Source organism: Exophiala oligosperma (genome assembly GCF_000835515.1).
Source record: "Exophiala oligosperma strain CBS 72588 unplaced genomic scaffold supercont1.15, whole genome shotgun sequence".
In the NCBI taxonomy this organism is placed as follows: domain Eukaryota; kingdom Fungi; phylum Ascomycota; class Eurotiomycetes; order Chaetothyriales; family Herpotrichiellaceae; genus Exophiala; species Exophiala oligosperma.
This window is the reverse complement of record NW_015622832.1, coordinates 240,490-261,659: the sequence shown is the minus strand read 5'-3', so window position 1 is coordinate 261,659 and position 21,170 is coordinate 240,490. Positions and strand designations below refer to the sequence as shown.

At 50.2% G+C, this 21,170-nt stretch overlaps 4 protein-coding genes across 4 annotated transcripts; 3 read left to right on the top strand and 1 right to left on the bottom strand.

Moving 5' to 3' along the window:
* On the bottom strand, nt 1-1,168 carry PV06_10726 (uncharacterized protein; the record flags this gene model as incomplete). Its single annotated transcript, XM_016412301.1, has 2 exons — nt 1-483; nt 551-1,168. 2 exons carry the CDS (start codon nt 1,166-1,168, stop codon nt 1-3), a joined length of 1,101 nt encoding a protein of 366 aa, XP_016257315.1.
* Nucleotides 1,169-4,106: 2,938 nt separating this feature from the next.
* Nucleotides 4,107-5,931, top strand: PV06_10725 (uncharacterized protein; the record flags this gene model as incomplete). The annotated part of the gene is made up of 2 exons (XM_016412300.1): nt 4,107-4,767; nt 4,850-5,931. The coding sequence occupies 2 exons, from the start codon at nt 4,107-4,109 to the stop codon at nt 5,929-5,931; spliced, it is 1,743 nt and encodes a 580-aa protein (XP_016257314.1).
* Nucleotides 5,932-14,558: 8,627 nt separating this feature from the next.
* On the top strand, nt 14,559-16,365 carry PV06_10724 (uncharacterized protein; the record flags this gene model as incomplete). Its single annotated transcript, XM_016412299.1, has 3 exons — nt 14,559-16,039; nt 16,110-16,207; nt 16,271-16,365. The coding sequence occupies 3 exons, from the start codon at nt 14,559-14,561 to the stop codon at nt 16,363-16,365; spliced, it is 1,674 nt and encodes a 557-aa protein (XP_016257313.1).
* A 2,997-nt stretch (nt 16,366-19,362) lies between these two features.
* On the top strand, nt 19,363-21,065 carry PV06_10723 (uncharacterized protein; the record flags this gene model as incomplete). Its single annotated transcript, XM_016412298.1, has 5 exons — nt 19,363-19,403; nt 19,462-19,490; nt 19,548-20,062; nt 20,122-20,947; nt 21,013-21,065. 5 exons carry the CDS (start codon nt 19,363-19,365, stop codon nt 21,063-21,065), a joined length of 1,464 nt encoding a protein of 487 aa, XP_016257312.1.
* Between the last annotated feature and the right edge of the window lie 105 nt (nt 21,066-21,170).

Below are 21,170 nucleotides of genomic sequence, written 5' to 3'. Positions count from 1 at the left end.
CTATTTTGAGAGATCGATGACAGCCCGACCATGGAGTTGACCTTTCTGCATCTTCTGGAACACATCACCCAGGCTCTTCAGGCTTTCAACAGTGACCTTAGTTTTGATCAGGCCTCTAGCAGCGTATTCGAGAGTCTCGATTGCCTCAAGGCGGTTGCCTACAGCGCTGCCCACAATCTTGACCTGTTTGGCAACGAGCGTCCCCGGCTCTGCCCCCACAATTGGCGTCACATCATTGCTGGGAACTCCTACGCATACAAGTGTTCCCTTCACTCTGAGCAGACTGACTGCTTGATCATATGCTGCCTTACTGCCCGTACAAACCACAACCGCAGTCGCTCCCTTGCCGTCAGAAGTTGCAGCCTTGATATCTTCAGCGAGCTCATCGGACCCAGCCTTGTCTCGCTTGTACTGATTGATGTCAAAGAACAGTTCACAGCCACATTCCTCTGCAATACTTCTCTTGTCACCAGAATCGATACCCTAGCACAAGTGTTAGTCTGCCGCCAGCAAGTAAACAAGCATCAGGTAGGTCGATGGTATTACTTACGATCATCCTAAATCCAAAGACTCGAGAACCTAGCTGAAGACCCAAGTGACCCAAACCACCCGAGCAGCCCGGAATCACGACATAGTCTCCTGGCCGAGCACCCGTTTTTTTGAGAGCGGAATAAACAGTCACTCCACCACAAAGAAGAGGGGCGGCCACCTCACTCGCAAGTCCATCGGGTACGGGAGTGACATAGTTTGCTTTGGCGATAACATACTCTTGAAAAGTCCCTGGTGTATAATATCCGGATATCTTCAAGCCTTCGCAGCTGACATCGTCTCCAGAGATGCAATGAACACACCCTCCGCAAGTTTGCGCAATCCACTTAACTCCGACTCTGTCACCAACTTTCGGACCGCCGACTTCGATCCCTGGCCCGACTGAAATAATTTTCCCAACTCCTTCGTGACCGCCGATTTGCCCCGGCTGAATTGGAAAAGGAAGAAAGGCCCAAGAATTCGTCATCACAGCCAGGTCGGAATGGCAGACGCCAGTATGACTTAGTCGGACCAGCACCTCCCCCAGCCCTGGTGTTGGAGTCGGGACATCCTCTAACTCGACGGCGATGTTCCCAGGAGAGCTGTAAAGAGCAGCTTTGTGGTGAGTCGGGACGGTCATGTTGGCAAGCAGACTTCTATCTGGCTAGACAGCACTGGCATCAAAACGTAGTATCAGCAGGGTGTGTTAGAAACTTGATAGGGAATTACCGATTCTGCGACATATCGAACCGGATTGATAATAGAAGCTGGTTGAAGTTCCTTACAATTTCTGGTCTTACGTCCATCTTCTGAATGTACTGTAGTTTGCACATTGAATGTCCTCGCGACTTACGCGAAGCTGCATCACGTCAACATGTGGGCCCCATACAAATTGTGGAGAAACTTGGTCAACTCTTAACGCGAAAGCACCAACGTAGGCAGTTTCTCTGCGCAATGCGCATCCAGGTCAGGGAAGACAGAAGAGTAAATATGATAATATAGCGGTGAAGCTCTTCCCAAATCCCAAGAGTCACATATCTGCATAAGCACGATACTGTGTAACGGCTGACATCAAACTTTTGGATTAGAACGAGATATACGGAAATTGACATGGGCTCAACTAACCGTAACCGCTGGTCTGAGGCTGGCACTCGACCTGTTCGGATCGCAAATGTGTCCGGAGGAAAGAGCGACCCCGGATATCAGATGCTACGCCAGGCTACGCAAGGCGACGTCGACTTTCTTACCGGTGATTACCTGGCCGAGGTCAATATCGCTGAGAATGCGGTTGCCTATGCCCGGGGTGAGCATGATGGCTGGGAACCGTCTGCACTTGAGGGTCTCACTATGAGTCTTTCGTCTATCCGCGAAAGACAACTAAAGGTTATCATCAACGGTGGCGCCTTGAACCCTGGCGGGTTGGCGAGAAGAGTTCAAAGTTTAGTCATGGCACAGAAGCTCGAGCTGAAGGTGGCTTATGTCTTTGGGGATGATCTCCTTCCGCTTATCAAGGACAACCTGGCACATGGAGATCTCCCTGCCCATCTGGACTCAATGAACCAGGATATATCTCTGTCCGAAAACTCTTTCGACCTCAAAGACTTTGACAAAAAGTACGCAGTCTCGGCCAACGCTTACCTGGGAGCTGGAGCTATTGTGAAAGGGCTAGAAGCCGGGGCAGATATCATCATCTGTGGTAGAGTGGCAGATGCATCTCCTGTCATAGGCGCTTCGTGGTGGTGGCATAAATGGTCGTCTACGGACTACAACCAGCTGGCACACGCACTCATCGCCGGACACCTACTCGAGTGCTCAGGTTATGTAACAGGAGCCAATTTCTCAGGATTTGATGAATATGACCAGGATGACTTGATTGATATTGGCTTTCCGATCGCTGAGGTCGCGGCAGATGGTACTACCATCATCACAAAACAAAAAGGATCAAACGGCTTTGTCAACGAAGACACCTGTCGAAGCCAATTTCTATATGAACTACAAGGAGATGTGTATTTGAATTCTGATGTGACTGCAGACCTCCGGGAAGTTCACATTCAACAAATTGGCAAAGACCGAGTCAAGGTTTCGGGAGTTGTAGGACAGCCTCCTCCTTCGACCACCAAGCTGGCAATATTTTATAATGGAGGATATGAAATGGAGTTTGTGTCGAATGCCACAGGATATGCGACCGCCGAAAAGTGGAAGCTCTTTGAAGCTCAAATTCGATATTTCCTCAAACTGAGAGGCTATACGGACAAGAACTTTCAATTACTCGATTTTCAAGTCCTCGGTGTGCCGGCGCACGATCCATGGACACAGTTTTCCAGTACGACATATTCCCGTATTTTTGCTCAAGCCGAATCCGAGGAACCACTCAGGATGCTGTTTCGTGCGGTGTCGGACCATGGCCAACAGCATTTCTCAGGTATGTAACTTACACCATCGAACTTAAGTACGGTGCTAACAATTGTATAGGGTTTCACCTTTCGTGGGATCTTCGCACAGTGATGCCCAAGCCATACTTGGCATACTTTCCTGCTATCTATCCTCAGGATTCGCTTAAACATGGAGTTGCCTTGCTTTCTGAGGATGCAAGTGACAAGCAGCGTTTCGATGTAGCACCGCCGAAGAAGTACCAAGTACTGGCTCCGCGAAGCAACTACGAAACAGCAAGTCCAGAAGACCTGAGAGCCTGGGAGACTGTCAAAGCAAAGCTGGGCGATGTTGTTCAAGCTCGTTCCGGCGACAAGGGGGCAAACATCAACATCGGATTTTTCGTGCGAAGACCCCAACATTATCGGTGGCTTCAGTCTTTCATGACAAGGGATCGCATGAGGAGCCTGATGGGTAAGGATTGGAGAGATGGCTACTTCATCGAGCGTTGCGAGTTCCCACACATTACGGCGGTGCATTTTGTCATATATGGGCCCCTTGGACGGGGTGTAAGCAGCTGCCGCTTGCTGGACAGTCTGGGTAAAGGGTTCGCTGACTTCGTCCGCGACCGCATCGTGGATATACCCAAGGTGTTCCTTGATGATATTCCAGCAATCAGGGAAGAGAGATTCGCTTGGAAGCGAGGAAGTGGCTTTTAGGATCTTTGCGGTTCAAGAGTTGTGCTTGCATAGTCCGTAGCATAGGCCCCGAAAACATCTATTCCAAATCACACAAGTAGGAAAGTTTCTGTGTTGAATGCTCGCCTGATTTCTTCCCAAGACAAACCTTCACAATAGATTGGTCTCTGTCTGTAGTAAAGAATGGGGCCCTAGGCGAAAGGGGGGAAGTGGAGTTCGGGCCCACGGTTTGGAAATTGTACGTCCTTCTTTCTTACGATATCTTCAATCAGGTATCTTCTAGAAAGTCTTACGAGATCTTGTCTTACGTGATAATTCTATAGGGCACATGCAGTCAGTGATGGAGCACTCGAGACATGCTAGTCTGAACCACCCTGTGCATGCACCATTTGAATACCTCAAGTCATAGAAGCTAAAATGTCTTTGCCGATCAGGCTGCCCCGTCGGAAGGACTGGTATCAACTTTTCAACTTTATGACCCGAGAGACTCATCATACCCCATACTGACCGATGGAAGGCACATGGAAACCCCAGAAGGGCGTGTCTAGATACAGAGACACGCAGGCGGCTATTGTAGGAGCGGGAATATCTGGTGAGCCTTCGGATCATGCAAGGAATCAACTGAGTAATACTGATGGGTTTCCAACTCTAGGCATCTGCATGGCAATCAAGCTTTTGGAGGCGGGAATAAAGAACATTGTGATAATTGAAAAAAGCTGCGGATTTGGCGGGACTTGGAGGGACAATAGATACCCTGGATGCCGATGCGATGTCCCGGCCCATCTTTACTCATTCTCGTTCGCTCCGAATCCAGATTGGACTCGAGTCTACCCCGACCAAATCGAAATTCTGGAGTACTTGAACAAGGTCGCGGCCGACCATGACCTCTTCCGCTACACAACTTTTGCAGCTGTGGTCCGACGTGCCGAATGGGATGAGAGCAGCAACAAATGGCTTATCGACGTGGAGCACCAGAGCTCCAAGGACTCAGAGTTTGAAAGATCTTTCACTATCACTACAGATTTCCTCATCAGTGCAGTTGGGCAACTAAACGTACCTTACACACCCAAAATACCAGGAATCGAGAGTTTTCAGGGAAAGGTGATGCACACGGCTCGCTGGGCCCACGACACCAATCTTGAGGGTCTGCGGGTTGGAATCATCGGGAATGGTGAGTTCACACTTGACTTCCTTCTACGTTGCTTTTTCCTTTCGATACGGTAGTGAGTTGAGCTGAATCTTGTGTTCACCAGGCGCGACGGCTGTTCAGATCATACCAGAAGTAGCTCAGCAAACAGCGAAGCTCACGTTGTTCCAAAGAAGTCCAAACTGGGTCATGCCGCGCGATGACGAGGAGTACCCGGCACTCACCAGATTCCGTCTCAAGTATATCCCAATGGCCAGGAGCATGTACCGGGTCGGACTGATGAAGCGCGGCGAACTTTTCTGGGAGTCTCTGACCCAAAAGGGCACACCCATGTCCGAGGGGCTCCTTCAATGGTGCCTGGGTCACATGCACTCTCAATTGCCTGGCCGCGAAGATCTGTGGAGGAAGCTGACTCCCGAGTACGCCCCGGGATGTAAGCGCATCTTGATCACGAACGACTTTTATCCTCAACTTTTGAGAGACAACGTCGACCTCGAGACGGCGACGATCCGCGAGATCAATGAACATGGTGTCATTCTGGCAGACGGAAGAACAATTGACCTCGACTGTCTAGTGCTGGCGACAGGGTTCCAGACCCGTGACCTGCTCGGCTCGCTGTCTATACAGGGTGTCGAGAAATCACAGACTCTTCAGACGAGATGGCAACAGGAGGGAGTGCGTACGCTCTACGGGGTCGCCGCCGAGGGCGCGCCCAATTTCGGAATGCTCTACGGACCCAACACGAACCTCGCCCACAACTCGATCATCCTGATGGTCGAAGCTCAAGCAAAGTACATCGAGCGTCTCGTGTCGAAGGTTTCTTCCTACAGACAGGCCGGTCGGCGTTTGACTGTCCTTCCCCGGCCGAACCGAGTCAGAGAATACAATGAATACGTGCAGAAACAACTGTCGGAGACCTCATTTGCGGACAACAAGTGTCAAAGCTGGTACAAGACAGCAGATGGAACCATCACAAACAATTGGGGAGGGAATGTTGTCGACTACCAGACGATGCTTTCAAGGCTGAACTGGGCCGATTATGACTTGGAAGGCCCCGGTACAGACACATTTGCAAGTAAAGCGATCGATATCGGTCGAGTGGTCGAAGAGAAGAGTTCCATGGGCGCATGGTCAGTGATGGCTACGGTAGGAGCTATGTTGGGGCTCTTTGCACTCTTTTTTAATTAGCTGTCCCTCCTCAGGCCAAACAGAGACGAAAAGATCACACATGATGCATGTTCCCTTGGCCTGCTACTGCCCTTTTCGCTCTTCTTGCAAGTAGCCGGCAAGTCAACGGCAGCGCGGGCAGTGCCCATCTTTGAAGATATGAAGCATTCACATGGTGATATAGAATGACGCAGGTCTTGCTACTGAAGCCGCGATAGGTTGCAACATACAAATAGGAGGTTCATAGGCATGAGAAAAGTGGATAAAGACTTTCAGCAAGGATTCCATGTCTGATTCTCCAATCAGTCTACTGTCAGTTACGTCCCGACTTGTCTTCCTTTTCAGATCTCCTCATTCAATTGGCAGTAATGTTTGCTTTCTACTCCTCAGCAGGTTGGGACCCTTTTTCCACCACGACGCCATCGGTTGGAGCGCGTTGGCTGCTGTCGAGGTTGTTACGTTTACCTGGTCGATGAAGTCTGGCAGCCACACCCAATTTCATCTTGTGATCTAGGTTTGGGAAAAAGAGTGCCAATATGCAATTGGTCAGTAGAAGAGCCAGTGCAGTGTAAAAAACCATCCGGAAAGCGTATACAAGCGCCTCCCTGTAGGACGAGACGCCAGTAGCAATGATATCTGGTGTTGCGCCGGGAATCTGTGCGAATGATCCAGTCGAGAAGGCTGCAAGGAATGCCGGCACAGATGATAAGGGCAGCCCGGCTTTAACTAATGTTGGAACAACCTGTGGTGATGTAATTTGGTCAGTTATGAGGAGGCATTCTTTTTCTGCTCACGGCTTTTTGTTGGTACAAATTGCCCTCACTCACCTTTGTTTTTATCGCGTCCTTCAGCTTGTTTTGTAGAACACTCAGGTAGATTGTTGTTGCGACGGTTGCCCATGCTGCACGACAAGTACTGGCGACGCCAACGGCAGCTCCGATTTCTTCTTGATTCTTGATGGAGATGCCGGTACTCGTGACGGAGACGCCTTCCACATATCCTATTGCCACGGACCCTGTGATGATCAGGCCAAGCACAGTAGCTTTGTTGTCGACAGTGACGCATGCGATGCCTCCCAAGAGTGGTGCGGCGATCACAGAGGCGATCACAACCTGGTACTTCTGCCGTCCAATGTAACCACTCATGCCGGCAAGGATGGTTCCAAGTAGAAAACTAGCCGGCGCTGCACATGCGAGTCTTGATCCATACTCGGCGTCACTCGTGTAGAGCATGAAAACCATCTGAGGGAAAATGATCGAAAATCCGTAGTAACAGGAGGCCGCCATGCACATTGTCAGGACATTGACCACCCAGCCTGCGGAGCACGAAGTGAGCATCAGATTTATTCATCTTACTCCATCGTACCACAGGAGAAAGGGAGGGTTATGGGAGGTAACCCACCAATATTTCGAAATAAATGCATCGGGATCAGGGGCTGGGAAAGATTCGCAAAGCATTCCCAGAGTACGAGTGCCACCAGAGAACAACCACCGACAACCATCGTAGCAATGACATGGGCGCTATCCCAAGGGTATGCTGAGCCACCCCAGCTCAAGCCCATGAGGAAAACGACAAGGCCTCCAGTGAATAAGACGATGCCTACCACGTCCATTGACTTGACAACTTCTATGCGAGATTTGGTTTGCTTCATATGGAATGTTGGAGGCTGTAATTCTTAAATCAGTCTTTTCTCGCTCTTTATTGTGGCTAGGGAGCGGGGTATTTGTTCCAGCAATGTGCTAACACGATGCTGTCGTCGAAGTAAAAAGAGATGGAAAGATAGGGGAACTCGAGGATGGACTTACATGATAGAACAAGAACCATCCTAAGGCGGAGACCGCGTTGGTGATGGTCATAAAGTAATAGCACCATCTCCAACCTGCCGAAGTATGCAACACGAAAGCCCACGAGATCATGGGACCAAAGGCCGCCGTTGGTATGGCAAAGACGTACATGAGCGAGACCATCACGTATCTCTGCTTCATGGGGACGAGTTCGCCCACCGTGAAGGGCACTGATGTTTGTACCACGGCTCCCAAGCCACTGAGGACATTTGCGCCGATGAGAGTCTTGACGGTCATGGCTCGAGATGCCACGATTGTGCCGATCAGAGCAAGGATATTACCACCGACCACGAACCAGCGCCGGCCAAAGGTATCCGTGAGCCTACCGACAAGGGTGAATCCCGCGGCCAAAGTCAGTGTGTTGACGACCCCGATCCAGAAGTAGGACGAATCAGGACCAATGTCGTTGTTGATCTGAGTCAATACCGAAGCTGGCAGTCCGTAAGATCCAGTCCCCTAGATAAAAACCAACAATATGATCAGCCTTGGACTGTCTTTAGGCCCAGATCAGTTGATTGGGGGGAGGTGGTGATGGGTATATGTACGGACCCCTATCATGCCAAAGCCTGCGGCCACGATTGTTCCGATGAACATGGTGTCCTTGTAAGGCCCAGATTGAGCAGCTGCCTCTTCAAGCTGCTGCAACCCATCTCTATCATCTTGGTGATGTTCAACTTCTGGTTTGTCCAAGGATGTGGCTCGGTCTGTCAGATCGGCAGCCATTGGAGGAGTGGAGGAGGTAGGTCGGAATATGAAGTGAAGGTAGGGGTGGTAATAGATGCTCAATTTCTCATACAGCAGGATAATTTGACGGAATAAAAAGGTCTGAAAGAGAGACCAGGGAGTAGATATATATAGATGTCAATATACTACGAAGCAAATTACCTACCCCAGATCAAAAGGGTGCCCGTGGAGATCCCAGGGGATGCTTAGACGGAAACACAAGCTTCAGAGCGCGGAGTGCTCTTTGCTCACCGGAGCTGACACATACAGATGTACGTAACGACGACAAACTCCCCTCAAAAAGAACAGGTCTGTAAAGTAAAATCGACCTCAATACGAAGATAGAAAGTGGCACCAAATGCACGATTGATTTTGTGCAAATGCGGACGCGAGGAATCTGCTTTCATCGCCAACAGAGAAGCAGGAGTGTTTTGCGTGGATGTTCGCTGAGGATCGACTTGAAGATAGCACGCATACTGCAAATTCTACATCCTGTAAGGTGCTTCTACCCCTTGAGTGATCCGAATATGCTACTTGGTCAGTGCTAGACTCAACGCGTTTTCATCTTTGATAATATGTTGGTCTAATTGTCGCTTCGGTCTCCTGGTTACTTCTTTTGACCATTCGAACCGGCAGAATATGGACGGTAGTATAGGAAGCTACTTGAGTTCGAGTTATATGTGATGCCAGTAATCTCTATCCTTCAGAATGAGACCTGGCCTTCAAGATATTTGGCCTCTAGAGGATTCACCACTGGAACTTTCAGATTCTCGTCATCCAGGTAGGCTGTTGTATCCTTTCCTTCGACCTGCGAGACGCAATATCCATTGCCCAACCAGCTGAAAGGATTCCCATGCTGTTCATCCTTTAATTCATACTCATAATCTTCCCACCTTGGATTTGACCAGAGATACATGCCATGTAGAGCCGATCCTGGCCAAAGTGCTAAGATACGCCCGTTCAAATGGTGTCTCCACCATGCACGGCACTATCACCAGGGTAATCAGTGAATGAAGATGTCTCAACTGGGGAGCTGAGCAAGCTAGGAGATTGGGTGCTACACTCACACTAGAATTGAAGACGGTAGGCTCGAGATATTTGTCGGTGTACTCGCCAAACTTCTTGATTGCACTTCTCCTGAAGGGATATCAATACTGTCCCCGGCATACAGAGAGCACGTTGAAGCACGTGTGACAAAGAACCTACTTTGGGGTCATTGACTTTAACCACTCTCGTTGCAGTTTCTGGACACACTTGATCATATACCGAGCTCCAAATTCCAGGAAGGGAACGGCGGAACCGACTCCAGGGCCACCATTAGGACCCAAGAAGCAATAATAGTTGGGCATATTCTCAGGAGCGAGACCAACGTAGGACTCTGGTATATCATCCTCCCATTGTTGTTGAAGATTAATGCCATTCTTGCCAATGAGCGGGAAGTGTTGTTGGTAACTTTGGTGAGTTAGATGTGAACTTCCATGGAGGAACTGTCAGGATCAATGACTCACCCTGCAAATCCTGTGGCACAAACGATGGCATCAACCTCGCGCACCTTTCCATCTTTCGTCACAATCGCTGTTGGGGTGACCTCCTTTATGGTCGTTGAGATGAAATTGACATCGTCTCTCACCAAAGCTTCCAGATACTAATAACAATCCCGTTAGTTAACCTGGACATGTGCTCTTTTGGTTTGAGCGAGTACTCACCCCAGGGCCAGGTGTCAGCCTCCTACAAGCCGGAGCGAAATCTGGCTTCAACGCTTCGAAGATCTCTGGTTTCTTTGCCAATTTGGACCTCATGTGGTCCTCGCACATTTTTTGGAATGCCAGGGCGTTGTCGGTACCTTTGTACAACACATCTGATGCTCCATGCAACGAGCGTTCAATCTCCTTCCGATAGTTTAGATAGTTGGCGGGATCTTTCCATGCATCCAGTTCGTCTTGCGGTGTGACAGCTACCTCTGCGTAAGTTCCAGGACATAGTCACTATTGGGCGGTACTTACGGTCTCCACTGCGGTTGAGTACACCTAGTGCACCGATGCCAAAAGGTGGAATCCAGGTTTTCCCTTTCATGTAATGGTCGACGTACTTTGCCTTGGGCGCAATCTGCGGTAGAATCTGTATGCCACTCGCCCCTCCACCAATCAGGGCGATTCTTTTGCCTGTGACATCGAAGTTCGGGTCCCAGGTTGCGCTATGCATCACTGGCCCTTTGAAGCTGTCAAGCCCAGGGATGTCCGGCATCTTCCACTTGTTGAGCGCCCCAGTCGCCGAGAGTAACACGTCTGAAGTGTCTGTGAAAGTCTGGTTTTCGAAGTCAGCCTTGAAACTTAATGCTAAAGCAAGGGCCGAAAACTGTTCTCACTTCTCCAGTGTCAGTCCGTTCCAAGGCGACGTGCCACTTGCCCCCCTCTTCATTCCATTCTGCCTTGGTAACTCGGATGTTGAACTTCATGTACTTGTCTGCTCCATATTTGGTGGCCACGTGCCTGAGATAGTCCAGAATCTCTGCACCTCCGGCCCAGTATCTGCTCCAATGAGGGTTGCTTTCAAAGGTGAACTGGTACGCATGAGAGGGCACATCGCATGCCACTCCTGGGTATCTGGATGAAACTGTTAACCATGTCCACATTCTATTCCAATCTTTTAAACCGACCTAGACTCGTACCAGGTGCCTCCCAGCTCAGGATTCTTATCATAGATGACCAGATCAAGGTTCGCGATCTGCCTGGGGAAAAAAATACCGGTAATGATGCCAGACATTCCCGCCCCAATACAAATCACCTTCATGCGCCGTGGCTGGTCGATGCATCTTCTAGCGAGGTTCCCTGGCTCGTTCTTGTCAAACTCATACGGTGCCAGGGACTTCTCCTCTGACTTCTTTTCACCGTTGACAGCTTTACTAGGGGCCCACATTTTCGTTGTTTGCGTGCGCCGACTAACAAGAGCGATTGCCCGTAGTACGACAATCCTCCCTTGCATTCATAGTTATAAGCCGTGATCCTGCGACGATGCTTCATCATGATGCCCAGTGAGGACATGACAAACTGATAATGACACAAGCCAAAGGCGACAAGTTGTCTCAGGACTTCTGAGCAATAGATCGGAGGGCAGCATCGCTGCACGACTCGATCGACCTGGGGAACGAATCCTCAGTGTGGAGACAACAGCACCAACTCTGACTGTGCAGATGTTACGTACACAACCGGGGAGGGTATGACCCGGGGATCCGACAGCTCATCCCCGACACGCCCAGACTCGATCAGCAGCAAAGTTGTCTGCCACTGATCCTCGGCGAATGAGTGGAATGTTTCCGAAGGTCGGACGATCCACAATCCTGTTCGTGAATGGACAAGGTTGGTACTATTTAGGCTTCATTAATTTGCATACCGAGTACGGACTCAGGCCTCTCACCGTAGGTGAATATGGGGCGCACGAGACTCCACATCCCCGCGTACAATGTACCTGGGGAAAGACCGGCAGCTGCATAAAGGCTCTTTCACTTTCGCCCCTCCGCCTTCATCTAAAACATCGTGCCCGTATCTTGTTAGTGAAATAATTTGTTATTTTCCAACATCTACTATTACTTTCGGACCATAATTCGCGGTATACTGGAATCCGGACAGCTAGTCCCCGATTTACCTATCTCGATGACGCGAGTCGACATTACCACAGATCTTCAGGGTTCCGAGCAAAGGTATGAGAGTCATAAGCGTTGGCCATTGGACACGCTTTACCAAAAATTGCCCTACGTAGGTCAATAAAATTGGCATCGAGCTGACATGCCTATTCCAGGCGCAAACGGAACCGTGTTTCACAGCGACAATTCCGGGAACGCCGAAACCGCCACTTGAAAGAGCTTGAAGAGCGTGTTGAGTTCTTTTCTAAAAATGAAAGCGAGCGGAACGGGAGGCTCATCGCGGAGAACAAATGCTTGCAGAACACCCTTTCACGGACTCAAGATCAACTCCTGCGCATCAAAAATATATTTGATGAACTCTACGAGACGATCCAAAGTAGAGCCCCAATCCAGCCTGCAACTCCTCCAGGAACTCAAGTCGATCGCGTGAGTTAGTGACTAGTAGCTCTGTCAATGACCTACTCACACGACGTTTGCAGTATTCCGCTAGCCGTAGGTCGTGCTTCTCAGAGACCCAGGCAACTTGCGAGTCGGAGCCTGAAGGCGACGATATTGACCCGGGCGAGGGAGATTCCATTCATCTACCAGACAGCTGCGATAACTTAGCTGCAAACGAGTTTGTGTTGAGTCACTATAGCAAGGATGGGGCCGTGAGTCCCAAAGACCAACACTTCATAGGGTTGGGTCATGGTATCTCGCCGCCCCAATATCCAGATGGCGTCGTCGGTCAAGCCTTGGAAGGACTTGCAGTACCGACAGATAACTCAATGTTTAATGTCGATATGTCTGGCGCAGCCTTTGCAGCGTTTATGCCCCCGTTTGACGAAGACAACCTCATAGGCACCTTTGCGGGGCCTTCTCTCCGAGTTCTCTCCGAGCCTCGTGAGGGCCAATTGCTACAAAGGCTCTTCATGCTGATCGATGAGCGACTCACAATGACTATTGGGAGCAGTCTGTCGGAACGAATTGATGATATGACTAATTTGACGGAAGACTACTTGAAGCTGGTAGGCGGCTTTGGAGATGCAGCAATGTACGCCTTTGCAACTGCCCCTATCCGTGAAACTATGTCGAAGCTGACTTTTCACAGAGTGGATCGAGCATGCCTGGCGGCCATGATTGCCTTTGTAAAACATGCCTCTCCCCTTCCGGCGGTGATGTGGTTCACCTCGTCCTGCTACTCTCTCGTCGGCTCCGTTATCAGGGGCCGGTTAACGTCCCATTCTCCCTCTTTCCAGGCACTCCTTCCCAATTATGAGCCCTCGGAATTACAGCTCAAGACCTCACATCCTTCAGTCATTGACTGGATAGCTTTTGCTGGACTTCGAGATAAGTTGATCCAGCATTACAACGATCCCAGAAAGCTTGATCACGTTTTTCTTGACCTCCTGGAGCACCTGGTCGTCGAGGTCACTGACATATCGGTCATCTTGACCGGAGTCGAGTCGGGGCCGGGCTCATTGGGCGTGTGGAATATCTTCAGTGTCATGACCAATGGCTTTTCCAACAAGGATATCCAGGCCCTTTGCACTCCCGAAGCCCTCGAGCTCCGCGACGGCTCCCTCTTGGGGCTGTATCAAATGCATAAGTTTCGATTTCCCAATACATCGTCTCTTTGCCGACACACAAGCTTCGGCAAAGGGTTCTGGATTCCAGTTCCCTTGTCAACCCTTTTGAGTTCTCCGCAACTAGCGCGGCAGCTGTATCATCACCTCGAGGTTTACGACTCGCACAAGTACTGGAAATTTGACGGGGCATTTTTTGAAAAGCATCCCGAACTACAATTCGATGGATTCCAGGACGTTGTAGCCAAGGGGAGGAGTTATCGAGTGGCGTCCCACTGGATCCAGGCAACCCAGGCCCCGGTTTATTTTGTGCCCGAAGGGCTGGATCCCTGCGGAAACCAGCAAGCTGTACACTCGGACACTGTACTGAGTCAAAATTCATGAAGCTTAGTGTAGAATTACCTATACTGACTATCTATGCTGTCTTGAGCAGCAGGAAGGAGAATATTTGTGACTCTGTAACCCATAGCGAAGGTGCAATATTCACGTGTATATGTTATCCGGCTCTCGTCTGGACAATTCCCCGACGACGAGGCTTTGGATCCTACTTTCGTGGTACGGTTCTTTGGTAATGTTGCTACTCTAAATTACCTATTCCACAAAAAGTAGAACAGTAATCTCGTCGCTCCTTGGTACACTGTTGACTTTAGGAGCTTCGATGACCGACAAGGGGTTACGTAAAAGACTTCCTGTGTCAGGCTGCTACGAGACATCTAGCCAGTTGATCCACAGGAAGGAATCTATGTATCTTTTGGAACAAGTAGCACTTGCTTGGGCTTTGCACCTGGTGGAAATTTCCTGCTTAATTCCTATTGTACATTTTACATCTCTAGTCTGTAGACTGACTTCAAAGGATCACGACATACATCGTTAAATATGGGACAACCTGGAAACTCCAGCCAGTATTCGGTTCCACACGAAGCACGTAAAGTTCTGGAAGAAGGCATTTTTGCAAATACATCAATCTCTCATATTCTCCCGACAGAAGCAAAGAATTTTGCAGCCTGCGTCCGTTTTGTGGGATCTGACAAACCGAGCATTCCGATCAACTGGCGTTTGGCAGAATCTGCTGCTGCGCTCAAAGGGCTTGAAGCATGTTTGGTTGCTACACTCCTAAAAACCAAATACCACGTCGACATAAGTAACGCCACAATCAATACAGACCACGCACAGTTGCTGATCATGTCAACCGTGGTCTGGTCTGTTCAGCCTTCAGATGGAAGGGGTGAAGGGCACTCCTTCTCTCTGATCGAGTACGCAAAAGAGCTATTCAGGTACATTCCTCATTACGACTTCCATCGGAGTGCTGGATCTTGTCATCGTGCGGCCGCAACCAACATCTACAAAACGGCTGACGGAAGATACTTTCACGTCCACGGTAGCATGAATCCTGATCCTACTCTGGACTATCTCGGCCTTCCACATGATATGCCCGCCGCATCCCTCCAGGATGCGTGGCCGCCTTACGTTAAACGAGTTTCCGAGTTATCAAGTCGCGAAATTCAGGATATGGCGGACGCAAATCGGCAAGCTGGCGTGACATGCCAGAGTTTCGATTCATACAGAGCCTCAGAACACGGCAAGGCGAACTCGCACGTTGGGCTGTTTGAAATCAAGGACTGTCACAACTCTTTGCAGCCGCCATGTTGGTGGCCAGACAGCCCTCAAACTTGTGCTCAACGGCCTCTAGCTGGTCTCAAGGTGGTAGATCTGTCCCGGATCATCGCAGCTCCCGCAGTCACGCGCGGGCTTGCTGAACTAGGTGCTTCCGTGGTGCGAGTGACCTCCCCCCATCTTCCCGACATGTCTGCTCTTCACATCGACCTCAACTGGGGCAAATGGAATTGCAGCATAGATATCAAGTCTGAAGAAGAACGAAAGCTCCTACGAGACCTTATCCTGGAAGCGGATGTGGTTGTACAAGGATATCGACCTCATTCTCTTGACAAATATGGCTTTGGTCAAAAAGACATAGTTGATATGTGTTTCAAAAGACCTAGAGGAATTCTTTCGGTCCGCGAAAACTGTTACGGTTGGTACGGCCCTCGAAGTATTCGGTCTGGATGGCAGCAGATTAGTGATGCCAGCGTCGGCATATCATGGGGCTATGGCAGAGCCATGGGTCTTGAGCAAGACGAGCCGGTGACGCCAGTTTTTCCCAACAGTGACTATATGACTGGGATAGCCGGGGTGAGCGCCATCTTGACAGCATTGATCCGACGCGGTAGACAAGGTGGCAGTTACGAGATCGATCTCGCTCTGAACTACTACAATCAGTGGCTGGCATCGACAGTCGGTGAGTATCCGGACGACGTTTGGAAAGAGGTTTGGGCGAGGCATGGGAAGCCGGTCTTTAGGTACGCCCGTGATTTATATTTCAAAGATACCTCCTCTGCACCTTGACTAATATTGATTCGAAAAAAATAGGTCATATCATAACATGGAGTACACGATTCCTAGAATGCTTCAAACGTTGAAGCAGAACAGTGGTCGCGTATTATTCAACCCGGAATTTTTCGAGGAAAGTGAGTCCCAAGTACTAAGACTTACGATTAGGACGGTGAAGCCGGCTGTTTCTTATGATCAAGACAAAGTCTCTTTGGGATATAATATTGGTACACGGGGGAATGGGAAGGATGCCGCGAAATGGCCACAGGATCTTATGACAGAAGTCATTGTATGAAATGGAATTTGCTGGTGGTCAGAACCTCAAATACTGGCGTGCTACACTGACAGAACCTGCGAGTAAATCACCTTGGCTGAAAGGTCTGGGTGCTGGGATAGAGCATTTCATTCGTAATTGATGCCTCTTCAACGAGGAATACGTATGGTGTCCCTAGTAAGCGCAAAAGCTATCAACTTGGGCGTTAATTACATCCCAGTCTTTTGTACATATCGTATTGTCGTTTCCTATTTTCGGGTTCGACGGTCAACGATGGACGACTCTTGAATAAGTAATTCATTTCGTTGCTCATGCAATCAAGTTGACGCCGGTGGTTGTTGCGATGCTAAAATCATCGGAGCCGTCGTAACGGCCTCTGAAACCCGGCAACAAGCTGCCTTTCTTGTCGACGACCAGAATCCGATCATTGTTTCCCATGAACATGGAGTCCATTTCCTCCAACGACTTGCCAGACGTCTCGGGGAAGAAGAGAAACACAACGACACCATGAGCGAAATTGAGCACGAAGAAAACCATGTAGGACTTCCATCGGATGTTGGAGATCATGATCGGAGTGACCTGGACGATCATGTAGTTGAAGATCCAATCGGCGGCTGTGGCGAGCGCCGCGCTATGCGTGCGGTGGCGGAGAGGCATGATCTCCGCCGGGTAGAGCCAGGGGACCGGAAGCCATCCGATAGCGAAGACCGCTTCGAACAGGAAAAAGAAGGCCAGCGATGCTTGGATTCGCGTGTTGCTCCCTTCTTCACTTTGGAGAATAGCAGCCTATTACAGAAGTAGTGCGAATAGTCAGTCAGAGAACAGTCCTTCCTGGCGTTTTCTTTGAGGGGGTGTTTGGAGAAAGACCGCAATACTTACGATGAGAAAGCAGAAAGAGCAGACAAAGGCACCGATGACCAATGGTTGGCGGCGGCTGATCTTGTCGAGCCACATCCACGGAATGAAACTAAATACCCAATAGGTCACTGCCAGACCAGCGGCGAGTTGCAAGGCGAATTCGTGGCTGCGGCCGAGATCGACTGTGAGGATATGCGGGAAATAGTACACCTGAGGCGAATTTCAGTTAGTACACGATTCGAACTCTGATCGACTCGGACCCGGAGCGTCCTCACCAAAAGATTAATGCCGCTTAGTTGCTGCATTACCTGAACGCCTGTGTTGAGAACCTGTCAGCAATGGGGTCTACAGAGTAGCAGAATCTGAAATCGAGACTCACCAATAGCAAGTAGGTAGCGTCTACGGATCTTTAGCGGACCACTCCTGAAGCATTCCTTGATGTGCCAGGGGCCATCGGCATGTTCGAGCTGCAATATCTGGTCAATCTCGGCCTTCTTCGTGAGGACGGCAGGATCATCCAGAGGAGTATCGCGGCCTTTTAGTTGGGCGAGAATATCCACGGCTTCTTGGTGACGACCATCTATCTCCGGCTTTTGTCAGGAAGATGTCCACGTGAACGGAGTAGAAGGTCAGAGAGCACGTACGTCTTGCCAACCAACGGGGCGACTCAGGAAGCACGACCACCATTGCAACTTGAGCAATGATGAAGATGAGCTGGGAAGCAATCGGAGCGCGCCACACGACGGGTCCTTTTGCGTAGTACATGCCAATATTGTAGTATGAGGCAATGACGATGCCAAAGGCGATCAAGCTGCCTTCGGCCGCGACCATGCGTCCTCTCGACTTGGCCGGGCTCAATTCACTGACCCAGATGGGAGTCGTGGCCGTATTGAAACCGTTACCCCATCCGCTGCAAGATGCATCATGCAACCGTCAGACCATTTTGATAAGCCAGTATGTGCAGGTACACCAACTCACCATACGACTCTGCCGACAATCATCTGCGGAACACCAAAAGCGCTGGCTTGCAAAATTGCTCCGATGCCCATGAGGAGAGCCCCCACGTAAAGACACTTGCGACGCCCAATCTTCTCGCCGACCAGGAAGACATTGATAGCACCTGCGAAACAGCCGATTCTGCCAACGCGATATGGCAATTAGGGTATGATCAAAGGGCTTCGTATAGGGATTTTCAGTAGACCTACTCATAGATGGCATTGATTGTGCCAAGTAGGGAAGACGATGGGTAGCCGAACTGAGCCAGAAAGTCGTTGGAGGTGTTGATTCCCTTTGTTCTTATGTGAGCCCTCCTTCAGTCATATCTCTCCTTCTCACCAGGGAGCTGAGCTTGATACTTACGCCCAACACCCCTTGATCGTATCCGAAAAGCATGAAACCAATTGCGCCGCAGCCGGTGATCATGCGCAACAAACTCTTGCCTTGGGCACCGAAGGCGAATCGTCCCCGTGGTGCGTTGACGTCGACGTTGTTGGGAACTTGGATCAGAGAAGGGGGAGTATGCTTCTCGTCAGGACTAGAGTCGCTCTGATCGGACCCTGTGGCCTCAACCATCTGAGGAGGCGTGACTTTGTCGTCCATGGTGGTGGTGCTGATTGTGGTGATGATGGATCGGTGCTTGGAAACTGCCACGTGAATCTTCGGTGACTCTGGATATCGATCTTAAATCTGTGCATGAACAAGAGGTCTTTATATAAATCTGCAGAAGGATTGGTCAAGAACCAAGACCCCGGTTCCGAGGAACTTCTGGAGTGGCTCGACGCCATGCTGGTTTGATTGCCCGAGATTGTGGTGAATTGTGGGGAGAATCTGGGGTGAGGCCAACGAGGGCGACTTGGACCTGCCAAGACAGAAACTCGGCGAGGTTTTCTTCTTTTGGGTTGTACAGAGAACAGCAGTCCGAGTATTTCTCTACAGACAATCAAGCCTGGATTACACGGTGGTCTAGTCCGAGACATTACAATCATCTGCCTGGGTCCTCAATATCGACATGTGCCCATCCAACCCTCGCCGAACTTCTCTCTCAATAACTGTACTTCGACCCCTCCACGACACCACTTTCTTCCCCGGAATCCCTCTACTCTGGTAATGGCTCCCCTTCTCATCCGTGCCCCACATGTTCGATGATATTGGTCTTCAACTATGCCATCCACCACCAGCGTGAGAGTGCGCAAGCCAGGCTGGTATGTCCCGCCCACGCGCACTGATCCCGTGCTTCGGCTGGAGTTAACAAGGCTGTAGTATCCCATGCCGAGAGAGGCATCTACGATGTAAGTGACTACTACGACAGGACTCCAAAGTCCTCACAAGAAGCTGAACACATGCAGGTGACCACGCACCGCGATGCTCGAACTGTTGCAAGGCGAGGCGCAAACAAAAATGCGAGTACCCGACTCCCTCACTGAAAATCCGACAAGTCGCTTTCTCATCCCCGGAGCTTTCTTTGGACGATAATACCGCCGTTCCTACAGACCCCGATTTCAATAACAATGTCAGTATCGATGTCGACGGTGACATTGTGGAGTCACCTGGACCGGCACCACACACCTCGTCAGAGGCTATCCCTACCTTCTCTCCTCTTGCTCCGAGGGAGAATGGTTCATCGGCCGATTTCCACCTCATCAACACACCTGTGGCAGTCGCTCCAATTTCTCCCACAGCCGTGAGCCCTGCCAGCTTCAGAGCATCGGCACCCACCATCTTTACGCCACAGGCATGGCACGAATTCGACGAGTCAGTGGTCCAAATGCCGAGGATCACGAATGGCTTCGCTCGAATGGTCATCTCTAGTGGTGTAGATGCTAGGGTGTTTGGCTTCTTTATCAGTCATATGGGGAAGTGGGTAGGTATTTCGGTGTTCACGGAAGCGAAATAGGCCAACGACTGACTCAGTGACTCCAGCTTGACATCGTCTCACCTAGTCGCTACTTTGGAGTGACTATACCAAGACTTGCACTGAGCAACAGAGCGCTCTACTACGCTTGTCTGACTTGTGCGTCGCGTGTGTTGATTCGCCAAGGTACATTGGACAAGACCAAGTGCGACGAGTATGAAGACACGGCCATATCCGCCTTTATTCCTCAGTTGTCGAACCTTGGCCATGCACATGAGCGAGAGACATTACCTGCCATCGCCACAATTCTCAGAATGGCGGAACAATTCTACGAGATCCAAGAGGACACTCGTTGCCATCTCGCCGGCGCTCCGTCGCTGTTCACAGGCAAACCAGATGGTTTTGGTCATGGCAGTGCCGCATTCTGGCTCTATCTCCGACAGTCCATTCGCGCGGCGTTTCTGAACGAGGAACCCTGTAAATTGGACCCGAAACTTGTCCCCGTGGACTTCAACCCTGTCTCCGAAGCCGCCTGGTCTAATCGCATGGCGGTTCTACTGGCCCGGACGTGCTCGGCATGCTGGGCCAGTTCGCTGGAATCAACCCAACAGGAAGTGGAGCTTGATGAGTTACGAATTCTGTTGGAACTGTGGCGGCAGAACGTCCCGGAAACGTTTCTACCATGGTGTAACTATCGGGCAGAGAATGAACCTTTCCCTGTGATACGATACATCAGCCCTTGGCACGGTCGGTATTTGTTCCTTATTGCAGAAATCTTTACTGATGGCAGCTTTAGTGGTCGCCTGGCAATTTTACTATGCAGCGAAAATCCTCATTGGCTCACATCGAACTCCAAGAAACGTGAACATGATCGGCATGAGTCGTTATATGGAGGTGAATCTTACGACTTTGTTGTCGAGAGACATTGCTTTTGTCTAGCCGCTGACCAGCTATACCAGGCCGAGATTCTCTCCCAAAGCAGGCTCCTCTGCGCGATTACATTGTCCTGTGATAGTGTTGGAGCACGTATAAATGGGACCCATCTGGTGGCATGGTGTGCCCAATTCTTCTCCTCGAGCGAGGAGCAATCAAAGATCATCGACTTCCTTCAAAGTTT